Source organism: Penicillium nucicola (assembly GCF_028828085.1).
Source record: "Penicillium nucicola strain IBT 29836 chromosome Unknown utg000001l, whole genome shotgun sequence".
Classification (NCBI taxonomy): Eukaryota; Fungi; Ascomycota; class Eurotiomycetes; order Eurotiales; family Aspergillaceae; genus Penicillium; species Penicillium nucicola.
Genome location: NW_026643125.1, coordinates 850,023 through 871,021, shown reverse-complemented (window position 1 = coordinate 871,021; position 20,999 = coordinate 850,023). Strand labels below are relative to the sequence as shown.

Genomic DNA, 20,999 nt, shown 5'->3' with positions numbered 1-20,999 from the left:
AAGCCCGTGATCAATAAGCTGCGCGTTTCTTTCCATATCTTCAACAAGATGTCGATTCCTTCAACGTTTGATGCGGTCAAATCGCATTTAGATCAAGTACAACAAACACCGTCCACGGCGTTGGATGTTGCGCTCATCGAGAAGTTGCAACTGCAGCTGGTTGAATCGACCAACCCTGCGGTTCCTGCCACTCTCTTGTCCCAGATCTCAACTCTTTTGCCTGTCTTGCAAGAAGATCCTACACCTCTAACCACTCTAGGTATCAAAGCCACTACATACTTCAGCTTTACTGACCTCCAATCTGTCGATCCTCCCATCAACCTCATCGCTGGCTTCAAGGCCCCGTCACCACCCATCAATCTTCTCGCCCTATCCTTACTAGCCAAAGCCGGCCAATCCTCAAGTGAAGCTGCCATAGTTGCAGGGGAACCTGAACTGGTAGCTTCACTTGTTGAAGTATGGCTCTCCACCTCTTCGACTGAAGTCGCGCAAGCTGCACTTGAAACGTTATGGGCACTCTTGGAGGTTGATGCTGCCAGTCATCTGGAAACCGGGGAGCGTGAATCCCCCAGCGAACATGCCCAAGCAGGACAGGGCCTTATGTGGAGGAGAGTGTTCAAGGATAAGGATGTCTATGGGCTATTGTTTGGACTATGCAGCCTACAGAGTGATGCCTCTGGAGATTTGTCTAAGCGCGAAAGGACTATCGCCCAGGGGAGGCTTCTTGCACTCTTGGAAAAAGCCGGAAAGCTTCGATGGGACATAATCTCGACTGCACAAGTTCCAGAAATCGAGACCAAATACAAGAGCACCAGCATCCTACATTTTGCAACTTGTCAGATGATCCAAGAGAGCGATGTTCTGATGCATATGACACTCCTCAGCTTCTTTCGTGACATTCTGGATATCGAAGCACCAGGTCTCCACGCTCGTAGCTATGTGCACTCAGCTTCAACTTTCTCGTCTCCCGCTCTCGACTTCCTGGTGGCACAAAAGCTGCATTTCAAGGTGCTAAGCTATTATCTCGATGACTCAAAGCTTGATCCCGTTGATTTGATCTATCTATCCGGTCCAGTCATGGCATATGTCTCGCGGTATGCAGAGCTGTACCCGAACCACTTGTTGCAGAACCCTGCTACTCTTCTTGATGGGATTGTGTCAACCATCAACAGATCCCTCACCATTCCTGCCACGCAATGGGCACACGGCGAAACCCCTACTGGACATTTGGCTGTTCTAGCCTCACTTCCTCGAGTGCTTCTTGTGGAGGCGGGCAAGCATGGCGCCAACCCGGTTCTAGCCATCCCCACTGATCCTGCAAATGCTGAAGCTCTGGATGTACTAGCAAAGATTTTCCATGGACCACAACGAAACCAGACACCTGATTCAATGGATTTGAACAATTCTGGTCAGACTCCAACTGACTGGGACCACGAAGCAGCCGCGGCGCGCATCCTCTACTTCCTCTACCTCAACCAACACCCTACCTTTTGGACCTCTGTGGTAGCAACTGCCGATATTTTAGTTATGAAGGATATTGCCTTATCAGCCATCACTTTTATGAGGGCCATTGCCACAGCCAACTGGAAAACCTCCCCCCCCGCATCCTCTCACACCAGCTCTTCGCGGTTCCAGCTACCGTCCGAAGAAAGTCTAGGCCAGCTATCTCCAGCTACCAGTGGATTCTTCCCCTCGTCGGGAGCATGGGCAGTTCTTACCCCACCGGCACTGACAACGCTGCTGCCTTATCTTTTCAGTCCACCCCGCTCATACGCAGACTTTGTTGGAGGTGGTGCGGGAGATTCACAGAATGTTGTTTGGAAAGTTGCTACAGCTAAGCATGATGTTCTTGTGGCTTTGTTGAATCGGTTGCGTGAAAGTGGAGGCCAGATTGAAGGATTTGACGATATTATGCGGACCTTGCAACAGCGCGTAAACGAAGGACCCATGGGCCCAGTGCAATCTGGCGGTGCGCAAGTGCTGACCGCTGGAAGATGATTCAATGAATGAAGAATTTATGAACATGACCTCTACTCTAGCATAAACCTGACATGAAACTGACCTGTAATTGTATTCCACACACTTCCAGATCTATAAAGATCGGCATTTGTTATCTTAGCGCGGGGAAAGGCTTCGGGCAATTGCCAGCGCTAGCGCCATTTTAGGTGGGCGGTGTAGAAACCTATTTTTCTGCTAGAGTCATGACATCCGCCAACCTATACAACTCAATTATTATCACCACAATTCCTCTATACCAATATGTCCCGCCGTGGGGGTGGTGGGGCCAAAGGAAGGAAGCCGCCAGGTACAGAATTTACTTGGGATGCTGACCCTGGTGGTGAGCCAGACACAGCTCCCCAACCTTTATATCCGGTACGTTCTTGCTCAACTGGCTGTTCAGACATGCCTTCCCACTAGCACCTCCAACTCTTCAATCTTGAATTCACCGGAATATTTCTCGGAGTCTTCAACTTGATCCCCCTCTGAACCTCGCAACTCTTCAGCTATGAATTCACCTGGATCTTGCTCGGGGTCTTCATCCTGTGAATCCTCCTCTGAACCTCCACCTGAACTACCGCCCAAGCTTTTGCCTCTTTTTAATCCGTTTGCTGCGCAGAAATATACCGTTCCGTTCGCCCGCAAATTGAGCACTGCAGAACAATCGCAGGTGGATTATTACCGACACCTGCGCGAGAGTCACCATGACGGACCCTATTACTCCGTACTCGATGCTGCTTCCTCGTCTGCAAAGAAGGGTAGCGCCGCACGCGCCAACTTCGACCCGTTCCATGGCATGCCCACTTACTCCGGTCGCTATCAACGCAAGCGGCGCACTCTTCCTAAGATTGCTGGACGTGACTATGGTAAGTTCTCGCGCGTCTTATCATTCTTTATAGTGATTCAGCGTTGCAGATTGCTAATTGCGCATTCTTACATTCTATAGTTCTGAAATTCTTCCCCCGCGATCTTTGGAAAATCCTCCAGCCAAGCTTCCGACCCGATGCTGTTATTGAGGGATACCAGGCCCAAACAGCGACTGGAGTCAAGCGCGGCTTCGAGGACGAAGAGGACGAAGCAGATGGTGGGCCATCCAAGCGCAAGGCCACCGGCGATGACGACGACGAGGAAGGCGAGGGTGAAATGGACGAGAACGTTCTACTTGACGAAGATGACGAACAAGAGGCAGAGGAAATGGACGACAACTTCTCCGAGGATGACGACGAAATGGGCGGTGATTACAATGCCGAGCAGTACTTCGACGACGGCGGAGATGAGATGGGCGATGATGGCTTCGGCGATGGTGGTGGAGGTGGCGGCGACGAAGACACCTACTGAACAACAAACTCAAGATACCCTTCCTATTTCAACTTGACATTTTGCTCTTCAGCGGCTCGATGCTTTGGTTATAAGATGTCATGGCTTTGCATTAGCATGTGCTGAAAGAACCAATGTAAATGAAAACTTCATGTCCTTTCTACGGCACTAGAGTTCGACATAACCTGTAACATCTATCGTAACCTTGTCATTACTTCCAAGGTTGATACGAGTGCAGACATTGAAGAATAGTGAAGTATAGTTAACTTCATTAACTTAGCGATCTCGGCCAATGCGGATGACGTCAGCCACCCCTCGGCGAGATCGGCCTCAACTCCAAATTTTGGAGGGGCAACACGCGCCAGAATCCAAGTGACATTTCAACACCAGAACGCAATATGGGCGATTGCCAGCCAGCTCCACGAGAACGGTCTGTTCTCATCCTGTATGGCTCTGAAACGGGCAATGCGCAAGAGGTCGCCGAGGAATTGGGTGCCCTAACGGAGCGGCTTCGTTTTGCGACGCATGTGTCTGAATTGAATCGATTTAAGCCGGTGCGTCCTTCTGCCAAGAACAAACACTCTTACCGAAAGGAAGAATCACCTCTGACAGCGGGAATTCTAGCAAGCACTTTTCTCATACACGCTCACGATATTCGTGGCCTCGACTACTGGGCAAGGCGATTTACCGGTCAACGCAAAATCCTTCTGGAAGTCGCTCTTGTTGAAGAAACTTCCTCCGACATTTCTGAAGGGTATAAACTTTGCTTGCTTTGGATTGGGAGATAGCTCTTATCCTAAGTATGTTTGCTCTCATGCGTAGATGAGCTCCCATGGCTGATGGTTATAGGTTCAATTGGGCAATTCGCAAGCTCTATAAACGACTGCTGCAGCTCGGTGCGAATGAGATCTATCCAACGGGCGAAGCAGATCAGCAGCATCCAGAGGGGTCAGTACTAAATACTACTCAACCACTCGTTATGTGTTCCTGGCTCACATTGTTCCATACAACTACAGACTCGAAGCTACGTTCCTACCATGGATGACCGATTTCCGAAAGCAGTTGCTGGATAGACACCCTCTACCGGACGGAGAGCACCCAATTCCAGACGACGAGCAACTACCGCCGAAATGGATATTGCAAGACAAGGAAGGAAATGATTCCGTCCCAGCATCCAAGCCGGTCGAAAATGAACAACAAACAAAATCAGATGAATACCCGGGGCTACATCACCTCGACCATGACTTACGTCCTATCCCACACACTATGACAGCAACATTAACGGAAAACCGTCGAGTCACTCCGCAAAAGCATTGGCAGGATGTGCGCCATATTACCCTTACTGTTCCAGAATCCGTATCCTACGTCCCCGGAGATATGATTGCAATCACGCCGAAGACCTCTCCATCTGATGTCCAAATATTCATTGACCTGATGGGCTGGAACGACCAGGCAGACAAACCCATTTCTCTCGTTCCCACAGGAGATATCCCATCTCCACCTCCAATTTCCGATCTCGACTCATATCCCCATCTTACCCTCCGTGCTCTTCTAATAGATTACCTCGACATCAAAGGAATTCCTCGCAGGTCCTTCTTTTCTACCATTGCACACTACACGACCGATGAAATGCACAAAGAACGGTTGTTAGAACTCACGAACCCAGAATATCTCGATGAGCTATGGGACTACACTACGCGGCCACGGCGAAGTATCCTTGAGATCCTGGATGAGTTCCACACAGTCAAAATTCCCTGGCAGCATGCGATCTCCGTGCTTCCAGTGATGCGCGCACGCCAGTTTAGTATCGCCAGTGGCGGAAGTCGCAAAAGGACCGCCGATGGAAAAACACAATTCGAGCTTCTCATCGCGATTGTTAAATATCAGACCGTGATTAAGAGAATCCGTGAGGGCGTTTGCACCAAATACCTCTCCGTGCTCCGACCGAACAGTACGCTCAAGGTCCAACTCCAACCTGGCGGCCTCAATTCTTCCATACAACAACTCACATCAGCAACTGTACTCATCGGACCCGGTACGGGAATTGCCCCTCTGCGCTCTATGCTCTGGGAAAAGGCAGCACTTGTGCAAGCCTTCCGTGAGCAAAATCCCGGCGTCAACCCTCCCATCGGGCCAACCGTTCTGCTGTACGGCGGACGAAACCGAGAATCAGATTTCTTTTTTGAGAACGATTGGACTGAACTCTGCAAGATTATCCCACTCCAGGTCCTCACTGCGTTCTCGCGTGACCAGCAGCGCAAGGTATACGTGCAGGATACTGTTCGGGAGAACTTCCCGCTCTTCTATAGTCTTCTGCATGATATGAAGGGGTCTGTTTATATCTGTGGATCCTCAGGACGTATGCCTCAGGCTGTGCGGGAGGCTCTCATTGAAGCATTCCAGCATGGAGGGGCTGCAGTGCCCGGGCAGCCATTTACTCGGGCACAAGCTGAAGAGTATTTGATTGGGATGGAGCAGAATGGAAGGTATAAACAGGAGACGTGGTGATGAGTACATTCAGCGTTGATATTGGCAACAATACATACAGACATAGTTCCGTTGCTTGTTGTCCTTTCTGTAGGTGCTTGTACTTCCTCATTTAATGGCTGGTATACAGGTCTCAGGGTCTAGTACTCCTGATTGTTCAATGCCACCTCTCGTAGAATATGGAATAGCCACCACATGTAACCCATCGAATCAGCGGTATAATAGGCTGCATGGTTAACCTCGGCAGGGTCAGTGGTGCGACGAGGGTTAAACTCGGGCCGCGTCGGCGATTTTGATTTCTTGGCACTCCGTCACCGCAGTCGACACTTTCGCTCTCCGAACTCCAACTCTCCTACAACACAGGAATTGCACTTTACAATTCTACACAATGAGCGGCCTCCGGATATTAGTACCCGTCAAGCGGGTTATTGACTATGCGGTTAGTTTGCGGTCCCCTCCCATGAATATTCCTCCTCCAGACAGAGCTCCGAACACTCGATCCACACAGTTGTACCTCGACCACGGCGCATACCTCCACATATTCAGCCAGCTAACATATTTCTCCACCAAAAGATCAAGCCTCGCATCAACAAGGCCCAGACAGGCGTCGAAACCACCGGCGTCAAGCACTCCCTGAACCCATTCGACGAGCTCTCAATCGAAGAGGCGGTCCGCCTGCGCGAGCGCAAGGGACCCATCAAGGTCGAAGATATCATCGCGCTTTCCGCCGGCGGACCCAAGACCCCGGATGTTCTGCGCACAGCCATGGCTATGGGCGCTGATCGCGCATTCCACATCGACGTCCCGGACAAGGGCGATGGTGGCCCGGAGCCGCTGACCATTGCCAAGATGCTGCGCGCCGTTGTCGAAAAGGAGAATGTTAACCTCGTGCTGTTGGGCAAGCAGGCTATTGATGGTGATCAAGGCCAGACTGGCCAGATGCTTGCTGGTTTGCTAGGCTGGCCCCAGGCTACTCAGGCTAGCAAGATCGAGATCAAGGACGATGCTGGCACTGTTGAGGTTACCCATGAGGTCGATGGTGGTGTGGAGACTCTTCGCGCTAAGCTTCCCATGGTTATTACTACGGATTTGCGTTTGAATGAGCCTCGCTATGCTAGTCTGCCTAACATCATGAAGGCTAAGAAGAAGCCTCTTGAGAAGAAGACACTGGCTGATTTCGGTGTTGAGGATACACGGAGACTGAAGACTCTTCAGGTTATCGGTATGTATTTTCTAGTATTGCTGCTTGGTTGAATGATGCTAATTCTGTTGTGCAGAGCCCCCACCACGAAAGGGCGGTGGCAAGGTCGAGGATGTTGACGGCCTTGTCTCCAAGTTGAAGGAGCTTGGTGCTCTCTAAATGAGTTAATTTCCTTGAATGTGTTGTCTTTCTATACCATTTTGAAATGTGAATGCCTCATTAGACCTGGGTGTCTGCTTTGTAAAGTGTTGAACGTGGTTGCTTTTATACACTGAATGCCCTATTGTAGACTCTATTCATGGGCATTGATCTAACGCTTAATTGTTTTCCATCAATGTGCGTCTAGGATCCATATCACGCTGCCTGATGGTGAAAAAAAGTGAGAAGAGAAGTGAGGAGTTTAACTGTTTGATCTGTTCGAGCGTCTATAAAAACCCCGTCATTTCTTGTCTTCCTTTTCTTCCTCTTCCCCCTTCCATCCTTCGCATCCTTTCTTCTGGTATCGATCTTTTGAGATCCATTCTGACTCTACTCTACGTCTTCGGGTCTAGCTCATCACCTAGGATCTGGTGAGCTGTGCCCTTATTCCTTTTGCGCTTGCTCATCCCCATCGCTGTACTGTTGGCTCCTCCTGGGCTGAGAGTCAAAAACTTTGTGATTTATTACACTCCTTCAGCATCGGAGCCATGAACGAAAGCAGACCAAAGCCCTCTCTGATGGGAGTTCCCACAGATATTCGTCTATGGATTGCAGATATCCTCAAAGCTGAAGATCCACCAAGCGTCTTCAATCTTGCAGCGGTTAACCACAAGTTGTTCAGCGAGACAAACAAGTTCCGATTCCATGACATACAGCTGACCATGGTCAGTCGCGAGATCCTGGCTAGTGACCTCGACCGCTGGACTGAAATCCTGCAACAAAATGACGCCTTTTCGTCAGTTCAGCAGCTCACCATCCACGGAAGTCTACCTTCAGTTCAATGTGAAAATCACATGAAATCGACAATGGAACCATGCTCTAGTGAACAAGGCCGCGCTAGCAGCGACAAGTTGATCAACCGCCAGGAATTCAAAGAGGAGCACTTCAACGGCAAACCTCACTGGAAACCATATCCCGAATACACTGACTGGTTAGCTTTGTCAGAGTTTCTGGATAGCCTGCTCGGTCTGAGACACCTTGTCTGGCACCCACTGACTTTGTTTCCCTCTCCCCCTCTGGATGTTCTTGACAAGAAATATGACCAGAAGGATCTGACTGCGTGCAAGCTGCATATTCTGAGTTACAACTTACCTCGGTTTGTCCAAAAGCCTGCACAGCGTCGTGGCACTGACTGGTACGAATATCAACTTTCGACTTCTTCCTGCCTGTCCAGCATTGTCATCTCCTTGAAGCAACAGTACAAGGCTCGCTCATTGTCTTGTCCGGAGAGAACGATGTTTTATGAATTTGCAACCAAGTCAGCCCCCAATTTAACCAAAGTGAATATCACGGATGTCTCCTCTGAGTTGCCCCGGCGCTTGAACACCGTTTCGCCTCTGATTCGCCCCCAAAGCACCAAGAGAACCCCCCTGCAGGGGTTGAGCCTCTACGGTCGTGACCCTTGGTCATGGAATACGCAGGCCGATTTCAACGACCTCCGTGTCCTTGAGCTGTTGCAAGCCAACGAGACAACCCTTCAAATGGCAGCCTCCCGTGAATATCCTGCTTTGAGTTCGCTGACCCTGCAGCCATGTTGTAACATCGATGAGCAACTGATTAGGCAGCTCTTCTGCTCCCTCCCTCCCCTGGAGAGTCTTCATTTGTGCGGTCAATACTCCGAGGAAACCTTCCAGGCAATCCTCGACCTCCATGGCGAATCTATCCGCAAGCTCTGTCTTGTCCCAGTCACCTTGTACGACGAGTTCGACTACCATAGGATCACACCTGAGTTTTTAAAGTTGATTCGAACTCACTGTCCTAACCTGCGAGAACTCCGTGTGCCAACCATTCGTAGCGCAGGAAGAAAAGAGGAATGCGACCTCTACCGCGCTCTTGGGGAGTTCCCCAAGTTAAACAATCTCACCCTCAAGTTGCAGCAGTGTGATCAAATTCCAGACATGGACCCCGGAGAGTTCAAAAACTTTGTTGAAAGAGATCGACGCCGTGAAATGGTAATCCGAGAATGGTTTATCAACATCGCAGTAGACGAGAGATTGGTTCGCGAAATCTTCTTCTTCATTGCAGGGACCTCTTCCACATTGCGACGACTCCGAATTGGCTTTGACACATCCTTGCGCAGCGTCCACCCAGAGTACAACTACGAAGGTGACCGCGAAATCACGAAATTCATGAGCCGCCAGTACGTTGCCTTTCGCTGCGATGGTGACAGGTTGATCGTGCGTGAAATCGGAGCCCAGGGCCGCAAGCTGAGAGAACTCGAGGATCCTTGTTCGCTGGGGTTCCGCATTGGCCAGCGCAGGCTCATCGGATTCTCCGCTGTCTTTCCTCTCAGACATGAGGTCATCAAATGCAAAGCGGAGATGTCCGAGGGGGAAATTGAGCGCGCTCTTGCCAACCTAAAGCGCAAGTTGGAATCTGAGCCCCGGGGATTTCGAAAAGGCACCGAGTCGTATCGGATATCCATGGAAAAGAAGAACCAGATTATCTCCGAGTTCAAGCGACTTCACCCTGGCTTGTATGAATGGGGCAGAGATCGGGATGCGGCCGAGGCACGCAGACAGAAAGCCGAGAGGAGAGAGGAACACTTGCGAAGAGAAAGTTTCAACAAGTGGGCTCGCGAGAACCCCAAGGATCACCAGGAATTCCGTCGGGCTCAGCGTGAAACCAAACGGAAGAAGAAGGCCGAAGAGATGAGATTGGCTAGGGAGGCTGAAAAGGAAGCCAAGAGAAAGGCCGAGGCGCACGCTCGGGACATGGCTAACCCTAACAGAGACTGGGGTGATGACTCTCTCGATCGTCAGGATACTAGGTACATCCCAGGTGACCCCGAGGTCTCTGAGAGTGACTGGTGGAATAAGTGGTACAGTTATCCTTTGACTGACCTCCTGCCTGAGAAGCTTTACGGTTAGCCATGGAGATTGCAAGGGGTCTTGGTCAACTCCCGGGTCACTTACGACTTGCAATAGCGATTAGAATGACAAAGGAAATATCAACAAGACTGACCATAACAACGACAATTAGTGAAGGTGGCGATAGGTTAGATAAATCCATGGACCTTCAACACCACGATCATCTGAACCCATCGTAGTTGACCGAAGAAAGACCAGTGAACAAGGAGTCTGCACAATCTCCCCCTTGGCCCTAGAAAAAGAGGATGATCCACAGGTCAGAGTAGCCAGGGTATCGGAAATCTAGCTGTGAATCATTTCCAGAAACTCGAGTAAACAACCGGCAGTCAAACCGTATCATAAGAGATCCACTCCAAAGTGGCTCTAGCGATTCCATGCCCATGCGAATATTACGATCTTGGCCCATCTGAACCAATCGGATCTCGCCAAACCCAGGCTAATTCGCATTCAAACCCAAGCCTCCGCTCTAGTCAGCATCCAAGCCCAATTTCTCCCATTGGGCTGCGAAAAAGACTTCCGAGAGAGTTTGGTCGCGACGGATGATTGGAATTCCCAGCACAGGATCACCGTGTCGACTTGCTTGTTGGAGTATGTACTGTACAGTATGCGTTCCAAGTTGAGTTATGCGATCAAGCAAGACAAATAACAGAATGCCCCTGTCAACTTAAGTTCAGCACGCACATTCAGGGATCCACGAACTATGTGTTGGCATCTCAGCTGAAAAGAATACATGACGATCGTACACAAACACAACCAAGCAGTGCTTACGGAGAGACCCTGGAAGGGTCTGGAAAGGTGCGATGGCTACTTTCTTGACATCACTTCAACGGTAATCAGAGCCATGTTCAATCTGTTTACTGAAACGAATAAGTTCATCTGTTCAGGAAATGATTAGTTTTCATCAAGCGGTTCCTATGTATATTACTAAGCTCTGGTGTGATCCCTTGATCAAGGAGGTCGATCAGAATACCAATATCGTCCAGGCTTTTGTAATCACCACTATGATCCCTCAGACTGTAGACGATGCCACTATTCAAGCCCCAATTCACGACTCAGACTGGGAGTCACGTGCAGGCCCTGGGTTGCTGGTCTGCATCGCATCACATTCTTCTCTGAGGCATGAGTATACTCCATAGCCCACACTCTTAGTCTGAGGCCTAGAGCGGAGTGAGAAAGCGGTGATATCAGATAACTTATGAATCTGGCCATAATGCCAGCTCAGGCAGGGAAGCCCCGATGAAAGTCCGACTAGTTGGGCGATCTCAGCTGAGCTGTCATCGGGATCCACTGAGGCTTGGAGATGAAGCACCCCGGATCGAACCTTGGAGATGCGCGATGATGAATCGCCCAGAGTCAATACGGTACTGAATGTCCAATTCCGATGGACAAAGTACAGTATTGATATTTTTGCCGAGAATTGCCTACCCGAAGTTTGCGGTTTGCGCGTACGGAGTACTCTCGGCTTTGGTTCGTTTCATGAACAGGGTGGAATGGGGGGTGTGTGATCTATCGACCATGGGAGTCGGATGATACGGAATACAGAGGTGTCCCTGGTAGCTGGACTGGTCATTTCTGAAGCTGAGATGAGCCCAAGGTGTACACAGTATACAGAACGGGCGTCAGGACTGGCCCTGAGCGATGATGACATGCGCCCCTCTCAACCATGGAAAAACAAGCGGATTACTTCCAACGTCTGTTCGAGACCTTTTTTGCGCCACTCGGTTTGAACCCGACTGATCCGACTTTAAAATCTTGCCTGATTTTGGCTTCTCTCTTTTCTCTCTTCTCTGTGCTTCGGTTCTGCGCTTCTGTTCTGCACGTCCTGTTCTGTCCTTCTGTTCTGCAACTTCGGCACTGCTGTGCGCCGCGTCAAGTATTTCGCCTCGGTGGCGCTCTATTGAAAGCCTTCTATTGAAACATCGTGCACATACTCGAACTTATACACTGGACCGATACTCATCTACTCTCTGGCCGTCGCTGCGTACCTGAGACTTGATACCCGAAGTCTGTGGGTCGGCAGTCACATACCTCTCCGCGCATTCCTCAGTCGCAACGCGGATCCTACCGGATTCATCACAATCCCTATCCGATAGTCCCGTCAGTACATTCCAGATCGCTTTAAGAATCTACCGAGATCAATGCGCGCTGGGAACAGTACGGTCGACAACTACTGTGGATAGATCTCTCACGTCAACTTGCTGCGCCGAGCGCAAGACTACTTAGCTTGGGTCATTGTTCCCCCCCTCTCACTATAGCGTCATCGCACTATCTCACTCGCATCCGCCCATCATGGCTGCAACTCGGTGGGAGAAGACGAAAAGCTATTCCAAAAAAGGCTTCGACAAAGCATGGGATACCGTCGACAAACTCGGGGGCCCCGTCAATCGCCTCTCAAACCGACTGGGCGCCGAAGCATTCTGGCCCATGACAATCGACAAGGAAAGCGACAAAGCTGCGCGCATTCTACGGAGCTTCTGTACAGACGGCTTCTACGCCCCCGAATCGAACGTCCGAACCGACGAGAATGGCAAGATCAATCGCCCCAAGGGCAAGCAACAGCGCGTGCTCAAGAAGATCCCAGCCAAGGTTTTGCGCAATGCCAAGGGTATCGCCATCTTCACCACCATGCGCACCGGTCTGTGGATGAGTGGTTCCGGTGGCAGTGGCGTGCTGCTCGGTCGCATCCCCGAGACTGGCGAATGGAGTCCACCCTCCGGTATCATGTTACACACGGCCGGGATTGGCTTCCTGGCGGGTGTGGATATCTATGATTGTGTGGTCATCATCAACACATATGAGGCTCTGGAAGGCTTCAAGACCTTCCGTTGCACGCTGGGTGGCGAGTTGAGTGTCGCCGCTGGCCCGGTTGGTGCTGGTGGCGTTCTCGAGTCCGAGGTGCACAAGCGCCAGTCCCCGATTTGGACCTATATGAAGAGCAAAGGGTTATATGCGGGGGTGGCTGTGGACGGCACGATCATTATTGAGCGGACAGATGAGAATGAACGGTTCTACGGCCAGCGCCTTTCTGTCAACGACATTCTTGCTGGCAAGGTCCGACATCCGCCGTACGAGCTTGAAACGCTCATGCAGACCCTCAAAGCAGCTCAAGGCGATACAGATGTGAATGAGGAAGCTCTGCCACCACCCGGTGCGACCCCTGGTGACCTCGAGATATCCGATGATGGGACAAGCTTTGGTGTGCCAGCCCAAGACGATCCGGATCCATACGGTGTGAAGGCATTGGAGGCCGAGGGCCTATTTATTCGAGAGGCCGGCACCAAGGTGAGGCCCACTCATGATACCTTTGAGTTCCGGCCGAACCCGGGCAGCCCTATCTTCGCGACTTTCTCGCGCCGGAGCATGGATAGCTCGCCGCGGAACAGCTGGCGGGCTAGTATCCAAAGCCATAAGAGTAACAGAAGTTATCTCAGTGTCGACCGTGGCACACAGACTAATGATGCCTCGCCAGCTGCGTCTACGTCAGTGAGCCGCGCACCATCCCCACCCAGTGCCAAGGACTCGACTGCTCCGTCAGTGAACTGGGATGATGATCCTGCCAGCTGGGATGCAGTGCCGCTCAACGGAGGCTACGATGGACTCAAGAGCGAGGACCACAAGCCCAAGTCTTACGACGAGCAAACTCAAGCCGACAATGACGTTGACGAAGATGACGACTTCGAGGTTCACGAAGTGAATAATGCTATCGTTACTCCACGGGACAGTCTTCAGTCATTCCAGTCCTCCCCCAAGAAGGCGGAAGAGCAGAGTGATAACGAGGCCAAGCGTCTGTCACCCAGCTTCACCCGTGCTCGTCTCGTGAACATCCCAGCTCGCACCCCTCCTACTTTACCTCCTCGCACTCCTCCTGCTTTACCTCCTCGCCACCCACAGCACGTCTGGGGCTCTAGTTCGAGCCGGGATTCGACATCGCCTACCGCTCTCTCGCAGGTCAGCCTCAACACCTCTCCCACCGAAATTGCCGAGGGTGAGTCTGGAGAAATCCATTCTTCCCCTAAGAAGCTCCAGACCACCACTGCCATTCCTGTCGTCGTCGATGAAGATGAGTTTGTCGATACGGCCGAGTTCCCCGCTGCCAGCGGTGACGAGTTCGAGGATCCTACCATCACCCTCGAAGACCACGTCGCCGAGCAGGGCATCGCAGACACTGAGCGTAAGGAGTCAACCGATACTGTCTCTCCTTCACAACAGGAGACAGACAAGTCCGACAACTTCCTAGGCGTCAACACCTCTTCCGGTCCCCAGAAGTCACCCGAAATTGACTCCAAGCTTGGCGCCACAGTCGAAGATACCCCCCAAGTCGAAGAAACTCTCGACAAAATCGAAGCCAAGTACGACACCATGGAAGGCGAAACCTCTTCCAAGGTTTCTCATGCCGACCAAGGCGAAGCTGAGGAGTCACCCGGTGGCACCAAGGTCGATAGCACCTTGCCCCATGCTCGCGCCGAGTAAAGGCATTTAGTTGTTCATTCGCAACTGACACTCGGATTTGGATTTGTTTGCACAGCTTACATCTCTTATATACACTCATCTCGTATATACCCATCACCATCGTACATCCTCTCTACGCATCTGGCTCATCGTGAGTCCCATTCTGCGCTCATTTTCGAAAAATACTCTCCTTTTTAGTATTCATCTATCTCATCTCATGGGTTTTGGGTTTTGTTTTAGCGTTTTGCATTTCAGCGTGTGGGAGAATCTTGGTGTTCTTCTACGGTTTTGGTTTCTGGCTGGGTTTTGGCTCGGTTGGGGGGTCTTCGATCCGTTTGTCGAAGGGGGGCTTGATTCGGCTGCATTATATCCTGGGTTTGGTACTCTCAATACACTCTTTTGGGTCATTATAGTCTATTTGTTCCGGTTCATTGTATCTGAATGTTTAGTTGGTTGTAATTACCTCTTTCGGGTCTGTTGTGGAGATCGCTAGCCCTAAGTAGATGTACTGTGCGTAGGTATGTCTTTTTCGCAGGGTACAAGAGCTCCGAATCATTCCATGCTCTAGGTTAATGTTATTAGAGGCCCCTCGGTAGCATGTAACCCAACTGGGATTATAGACCGGGGAATCTAGTTCCCTTGTAGAAATCACCTCTCAATGACGAATGGTCTCGTCATGTCCACATATGACAGTCGGTATTGTATCTCGAGGAAAGCCAGTGAGTGATATATTCTCTCTCGAGTCTGCCAATCTAGCACCAGATATCGAGAGTGTGTTCCCCCTCAAAGACTCTCCAGTACGCCGACTACCCAACTGAGCATGCTAGCATCAAGTTTTCCATGACCAGCAGCTAAATAGCACGAAATGATTCGATTCCGTTCTGGTATCTTACCATGTCTCATTACCAGCTCTCTTCTATTCTTCCTCTACTTTCGACTTCCCCCTCCACACAAGGACATACCCGCTCCATTGGATCTCCTGCCTCTGCCCTTACCAAAGGAGTCCAACGTCCTGCATCCCGGAGAATTCGTCGATCCCACTTATTCCGACATTGATATCAACGTGGTTCTATCCTCAAACGATCCGTCCGATGAGCCTGAGGGAGAGGGAACTCTTAATGACTTGCCGTATGTGGCCATATCTGTTATTGCACCCACCTCTAATAAAGTCACAGACAGAATAGGTTCTACCAGGGAGGAATCCTCACTCTAACGACTCAGAACGGCTCTACCGAGCACCCCAAGCCGGCTATTTACGATCCCTATCCTGCTTACAACACTCCTCGATGGCATAAGACATGGGCGGGAAGTTTCGAGGCTTGCCGTGGGCCTCGCGGGAGGGATTTGGATCGCGGCAGTAGTGAGGATATGATGTCTGTTTACCGTGGGACACAGAAGGGTATCTACTGGCGAGAATCCTCAAATCCAGTCATCTGTTAAGCACCTCTTTTTTCTTGCAGGATTCCCCGCTGCCATGTTCGGATCTCACAAGGCCGTCGGTCTAGACCAGGATGTCTGTGTAGATCGCTATGCTCGCTACGGTCCCTACGGAATAGACGAAAACAACGACGCTGCGATTTCGGGATTCGAAAGGCCCAGCAGAGTCCTCTGGACAAATGTCAACTGGGGCTATCTTCAATCACAATGCTACGAACGCAACGCCGAACGCTATCGCCCCGATCGACCAGACCAGCATTACGGGCAGCACATTCTCTCCCTCTACCCGCCAACTCTCGGAGAACATATGAGCATCCCGAGCAAGCCCGCCGGTCTTTCATACAAGACACGCTCGGCCGTTGTCCTGCGTGCCTCGGAAACAATGCGATGGACCCCCAGTCACACCCAATACCTCCGCTCGTTGATCATGGAACTAGCGCTCCACACTGGATCCGAGTACCAGGTGTTTTTCATGGTGGACGTGCACGACGAATCAATCGATCTCAAAAACGACGAAGACGCAGTCCGAGCACTCAAACAACGAATCGTGCCATCCGAGTTCCGCAATATGACAGTCCTCTTCAGCGAACACCTCCTGGCAGAATGGTACCCAAAGATAAACGAACACCGCGCAATCTACCAGCACCTCCAAGCCCTGCAAGTCTTCGCCCAGATGTACCCCGAATTCGACTACTATTGGCAACTAGAATTCGACAACCGAGTCCTCGGCCACACATACCACTTCCTCGAACAAGCCATCGACTTCGCCAGAAAACAACCACGAAAGTACCTCTGGGAACGAAACGCCCACTTCTACACGCCAGGCGTGCACGGCACCTACGCCGACTTCTCGCAAACAATCGCCAACGCAATGAGCGGCAAGCACAGTATCTGGGGGCCCGTCCAGCACGAGGGGATCCAGCCAGCCGGTCCAACGCCGCCACCCGGGTCTCGGCCTGAAAAGGATAACTTCAAATGGGGCGTTGGGGAAGAGGCCGATCTGATCACCTTCCTGCCTATCTTCGATCCGAGGAATACATCATGGACGTTCCCTAATATGATCTGGAATGTGTCGGCGGATATTCCGCGCCGCGCGTCGGTCATCACGCAGTGGCGGCTGTCTAGGAGGTTGTTGCTGGAGATGCATAATGCGCAGCGGCGACGGGGGGAGGCATTTGCGTCGGAGATGTCGGCGCCTTCGTGGGCTTTGCTGTATGGCTATAAGGCTGTTTATGTTCCGCATCCGATGTATATGGATGGGTTGTGGAGTCCGCGGGAAATGGATAGGATGTTTAATCGGGGCGAGGTGGACAATGTTAATGGTGGGTCGGATAGTATTTGGAATTGGGACCATCGGTTTGATTTTCTTTGGTATCGCTTTTCTTATATGTTTGCGACGCAGACGGCGGAAGATCTGTTTCGGAGGTGGCTTGGTTTTCGGCCGGATCCGAGGTTGCGTTTGGATGGGATTCGGGTAGGTCTTGTTGTTGGTTGCTTTTTTGGGCGAGCTTGTTGCTGATAATTGATGAAGCTTGAATATCGTCCTGGGAGGTATTGGGATGATGGAGGCAGCTTGGTATGTTTATGACTATGTTCTCGTGGGAACTGCTTCTAATTGTGCTTTAGGATGAATCTGCCAATGGTCGATTGTGTTTCCCGTTCATGCTTCTGCATAACATTAAAAATACCGAGTCTGAGAAAACGAGCAATTTGCCTGTCACGGATTCTGCTTTGAAGGATGACGCTACATGAAGGCTGGTTAACTAGTTTGCTCAGCCTCTATGCCAGGCATGTTTCTTTCCTATTTTATGCTACTTTTTGCTACCACAAAGTTGGTCTACTTGTAATGGTAACACTAGCTGTGCATAGCTTCTGTAAGATGGTGATTCTTGACTCATTAGGGTCTATGTTTCTTGGGCAGTAAAGCGTACACTCCGAAACGAAACTTGTTCGAGGCACGCTTGATCTCTAGCTCATGAAGTAATATTTGCTTGGTGTCCAACTTGGATTATATGACGTAAGAAAAGTACTCAGATTCCTCAACTCCGGCACCGTTTCCTAACCCTTATCCTTGAAATCGGCATTGGCTGATTGCAGGGATGTGTTGGCCTTGGCGTTATCAGGCTAACTATATTTTGACCTAAGCCCGGGCGCATTAACTTATCCAGTTTAGCCGAACCTGGCCCGTATTGAGAAAACCTTGGGTTTTGCTATCCCTCTCATTCGGGCTTTATAGAGGACCGAGCTCGTGCGCATTGCTCACTATCTGGTGTCTCTTGATTGGTGGTTTACTGTGGTGGTAATAATGCAAGTGCTTAGTCTAATATGCGCTAAAAGCTATCCTCTCGACTATCAAAGGTACATGCCATTTTGCATTTCTATTGTCAATTTGCTCTGTCGCGGGTAGATTTCTTTCACTTTCAGATTTGTGCTATATTGGCCGTCAACAAAGGTTCATAGGATTGGAGGTTGGAAGTAGAACACACAAGTTAGAGCTGCGAGAGAGTATAGAAACTTAAGGTTTGGAAGCGGGAACCATCCATGGCACTGAAAATCTTTATGCAAGTCATGTGCAGTCATGTGCAGCCATGTGCATCAGATTGAACATCTGCTTGCATTTCCGGCAGTGTAAGTATGACTCCTCATTTTCATGTCGCGGGACTGATGTGTAGGGGTCTCGGTCGCAGCTGACTCGTGCAACATACAGCCAAGTACCGGTCAAGGTGATATTGGACTATCATTGGCGTCAATAACCGAGGCTTAAGGCTAGTGCCACATCGCTCTGCGCTAAGGTCTCCAGCAACACGGATGAAGGCCGGGACAGTCCAGCCGAGCCCAATTTGACCAATGTCCATTTTGGTGTTTCACATAGGCCGCATTAACGGCGTGAAGATCTTGAGTGTGAAAGTGGACAAACCGCCCCCTCCATTATAGATCGCTTAATTTATGCTTATAAAAGAAAATGGTTTCCACATATTTCTATTCCTTTTAAATTTTTTCAACCCTGGGGTCTGGCTGATCGGTAATAATTATGGCCGGTCTATTGGTATTGGGAATAGGTGCTCTGCTCACCTATTTCCTAGCCAAAAGCATACATCGACTGTATTCCCACCCTCTCAGCAAAATTCCAGGTCCCAAGCTTGCCGCAATCTCAACCATTTATGAATTCTATTTCAATGTGGTTAAGGGAGGATCTTTTATTTGGGAGATAGAGAGGCTGCACAAAGTATATGGTAAATATCGTGCGCCCTCCGGAGTATCATCACTCTAACCGCGCATTAGGGCCCATCATTCGTGTCACTCCTAACGAGGTTCATATCAAGGATTCCAACTATTATGATGAGATATACGCCTCTAGCAAGCGCAGACGGGAGAAGGATGCTATCCTAGTCGCTCAGTTCGACCTCAAGGGGTCGGCATTTTCAAGTATCACCCCAGAAGAGCACCGACAGAAGCGCTCAAATCTGGAAAAGCATTTCTCAAAACAATCCGTCATTAACATGGAACATCTGATTCATGAGAACATCGACAAATTGGATGAACACTTCAAGCGCGCCTATGAATCCCACAAAGCCGTCACCCTCGATGCTGGCTTCGCTGGGCTAACATCTGATGTCATTCACAAATATGCCTATGGAATTAACAGTGGAAACCTTGATCACGAAGAGTTCAACGAAAAAGTCCGAGACGGAATCAATGGACTATTCAAGTTCGGCCATATCTCATACTTCTTCCCGATCATCCAAGTCATCATGAAGTCGCTTCCATTGGGGTGGCTTGAAAAGATTGACGCATCTGCACATGCGCTAGTGAGTCAAAAGGCGATCATTACCCGCCAGACGAGCGAATTTCTAGATGGCAAGCTGTCAGGCTCCAAGCCTCGCCCTATCTTGGAGATCATCGCCGGTTCGGATATTCCCGAGCACCTGCGCCAATTAGAAGGCTTGAACAATGATGGATTCAGTCTCATTCTCGGTGGCACTGAGACAACTGCTCGGGCACTAACCATTGCTGCTTTCCGCCTCATATCCAATGACAATATTAGAAAGAAGTTGCGAGAGGAGCTGCGGACGGTGATGCCCACTCCTAATTCTCGCCCAACATGGAATCAGCTTGAACAGCTGCCATATCTGGTCGGTCCCGTGTGATATTATGGAAAACTGACGTGGTTGCTGACCGGTGTCAATAGTCGGGTGTCGTTTCGGAAAGCTTGCGCTTGTCTACTGGAATTGCCACTCGCTCCCCACGTATCGCGCCCACCGAAGCTCTGGTCTACAAGGATTACACTATACCTCCCGGGGTGAGAGAATTACCATCATTAGACTCGATATTTACACATGGCTCTAACATGACTGAAAACAGACACGGGTGAGCCAAACCAATTACTTCGTTCTCACAGACCCCGAGATTTTCCCTGATCCGCACGTTTTCGACCCAGATAGATGGCTACGCGCTGCTGCAAAGGGAGAGCGACTGGATAGATTCATGGTCCAATTCTCAAAAGGCACTCGGAATTGTTTGGGCATGAAGTATGCAGCATAATTTCTTTTCTTGCTTGCTGCACTCTCGCTAACAAAAATGATAGTTTGGCATATGCAGAATTGTTCCTTGTGCTAGCAACATTTGTTCGTCGCTTTGACATGGAGCTATTTGAGACAAGCGAGAAGCATATCGCTTTTGTGCGTGACTTTGGAACTCCGTATCCTGATGAGGGTAACACCACTGTGCGTGCCATGGTGACTGGGGTAGTCAAGGAGTAAACCACTTGCTGGGACGAGCTCAAGATCCATGATACATCAGATAGTCATTCAGAATCATATCGCAATAACCTCCAAGACCAGAAACTCGATCTAAAAGCGTTGAAGCACGTGGAAATAAGAAGTATAACGCCTAACTCCGTTAAGTCCGGCCCCAAAGCTTGTGCAACTTTATTTCGGTTGCGCGACACTTCCAAGGTTGCTTGACTTCCTTCCTTATTTCAACTTCATTCCCAAGTCTTCCCCTGCTTAGGCTTTCACTTTCCACTTGTCTTCCATCTGCCA

General features: G+C 50.3%; 8 protein-coding genes across 8 annotated transcripts; all 8 read left to right on the top strand.

Annotated features, from left to right (window-relative positions):
• Positions 1-48: 48 nt before the first annotated feature.
• N7511_000345 (uncharacterized protein) lies at positions 49-1,998 on the top strand (the record flags this gene model as incomplete). Its single annotated transcript, XM_057122770.1, has 1 exon — positions 49-1,998. One exon carries the CDS (start codon positions 49-51, stop codon positions 1,996-1,998), a length of 1,950 nt encoding a protein of 649 aa, XP_056988503.1.
• A 261-nt stretch (positions 1,999-2,259) lies between these two features.
• N7511_000344 (DNA-directed RNA polymerase III subunit C31) lies at positions 2,260-3,336 on the top strand (the record flags this gene model as incomplete). Its single annotated transcript, XM_057122769.1, has 3 exons — positions 2,260-2,373; positions 2,585-2,864; positions 2,945-3,336. The coding sequence occupies 3 exons, from the start codon at positions 2,260-2,262 to the stop codon at positions 3,334-3,336; spliced, it is 786 nt and encodes a 261-aa protein (XP_056988502.1).
• Positions 3,337-3,713: 377 nt separating this feature from the next.
• Positions 3,714-5,823, top strand: tah18 (NAPDH-dependent diflavin reductase; the record flags this gene model as incomplete). The annotated part of the gene is made up of 4 exons (XM_057122768.1): positions 3,714-3,869; positions 3,940-4,115; positions 4,165-4,263; positions 4,332-5,823. The coding sequence occupies 4 exons, from the start codon at positions 3,714-3,716 to the stop codon at positions 5,821-5,823; spliced, it is 1,923 nt and encodes a 640-aa protein (XP_056988501.1).
• A 367-nt stretch (positions 5,824-6,190) lies between these two features.
• Positions 6,191-7,162, top strand: N7511_000342 (electron transfer flavoprotein subunit beta/FixA family protein; the record flags this gene model as incomplete). Its single annotated transcript, XM_057122767.1, has 3 exons — positions 6,191-6,241; positions 6,376-7,024; positions 7,080-7,162. The coding sequence occupies 3 exons, from the start codon at positions 6,191-6,193 to the stop codon at positions 7,160-7,162; spliced, it is 783 nt and encodes a 260-aa protein (XP_056988500.1).
• A 527-nt stretch (positions 7,163-7,689) lies between these two features.
• On the top strand, positions 7,690-10,071 carry N7511_000341 (cell envelope integrity protein TolA; the record flags this gene model as incomplete). The annotated part of the gene is made up of 1 exon (XM_057122766.1): positions 7,690-10,071. The coding sequence occupies one exon, from the start codon at positions 7,690-7,692 to the stop codon at positions 10,069-10,071; it is 2,382 nt and encodes a 793-aa protein (XP_056988499.1).
• A 2,289-nt stretch (positions 10,072-12,360) lies between these two features.
• Positions 12,361-14,541, top strand: N7511_000340 (uncharacterized protein; the record flags this gene model as incomplete). Its single annotated transcript, XM_057122765.1, has 1 exon — positions 12,361-14,541. One exon carries the CDS (start codon positions 12,361-12,363, stop codon positions 14,539-14,541), a length of 2,181 nt encoding a protein of 726 aa, XP_056988498.1.
• Positions 14,542-15,385: 844 nt separating this feature from the next.
• Positions 15,386-17,709, top strand: N7511_000339 (DUF3405 domain-containing protein; the record flags this gene model as incomplete). The annotated part of the gene is made up of 5 exons (XM_057122764.1): positions 15,386-15,648; positions 15,696-15,919; positions 15,981-17,431; positions 17,489-17,533; positions 17,584-17,709. The coding sequence occupies 5 exons, from the start codon at positions 15,386-15,388 to the stop codon at positions 17,707-17,709; spliced, it is 2,109 nt and encodes a 702-aa protein (XP_056988497.1).
• Positions 17,710-18,988: 1,279 nt separating this feature from the next.
• N7511_000338 (cytochrome P450) lies at positions 18,989-20,717 on the top strand (the record flags this gene model as incomplete). The annotated part of the gene is made up of 5 exons (XM_057122763.1): positions 18,989-19,190; positions 19,240-20,090; positions 20,147-20,257; positions 20,320-20,486; positions 20,543-20,717. The coding sequence occupies 5 exons, from the start codon at positions 18,989-18,991 to the stop codon at positions 20,715-20,717; spliced, it is 1,506 nt and encodes a 501-aa protein (XP_056988496.1).
• Positions 20,718-20,999: the final 282 nt, after the last annotated feature.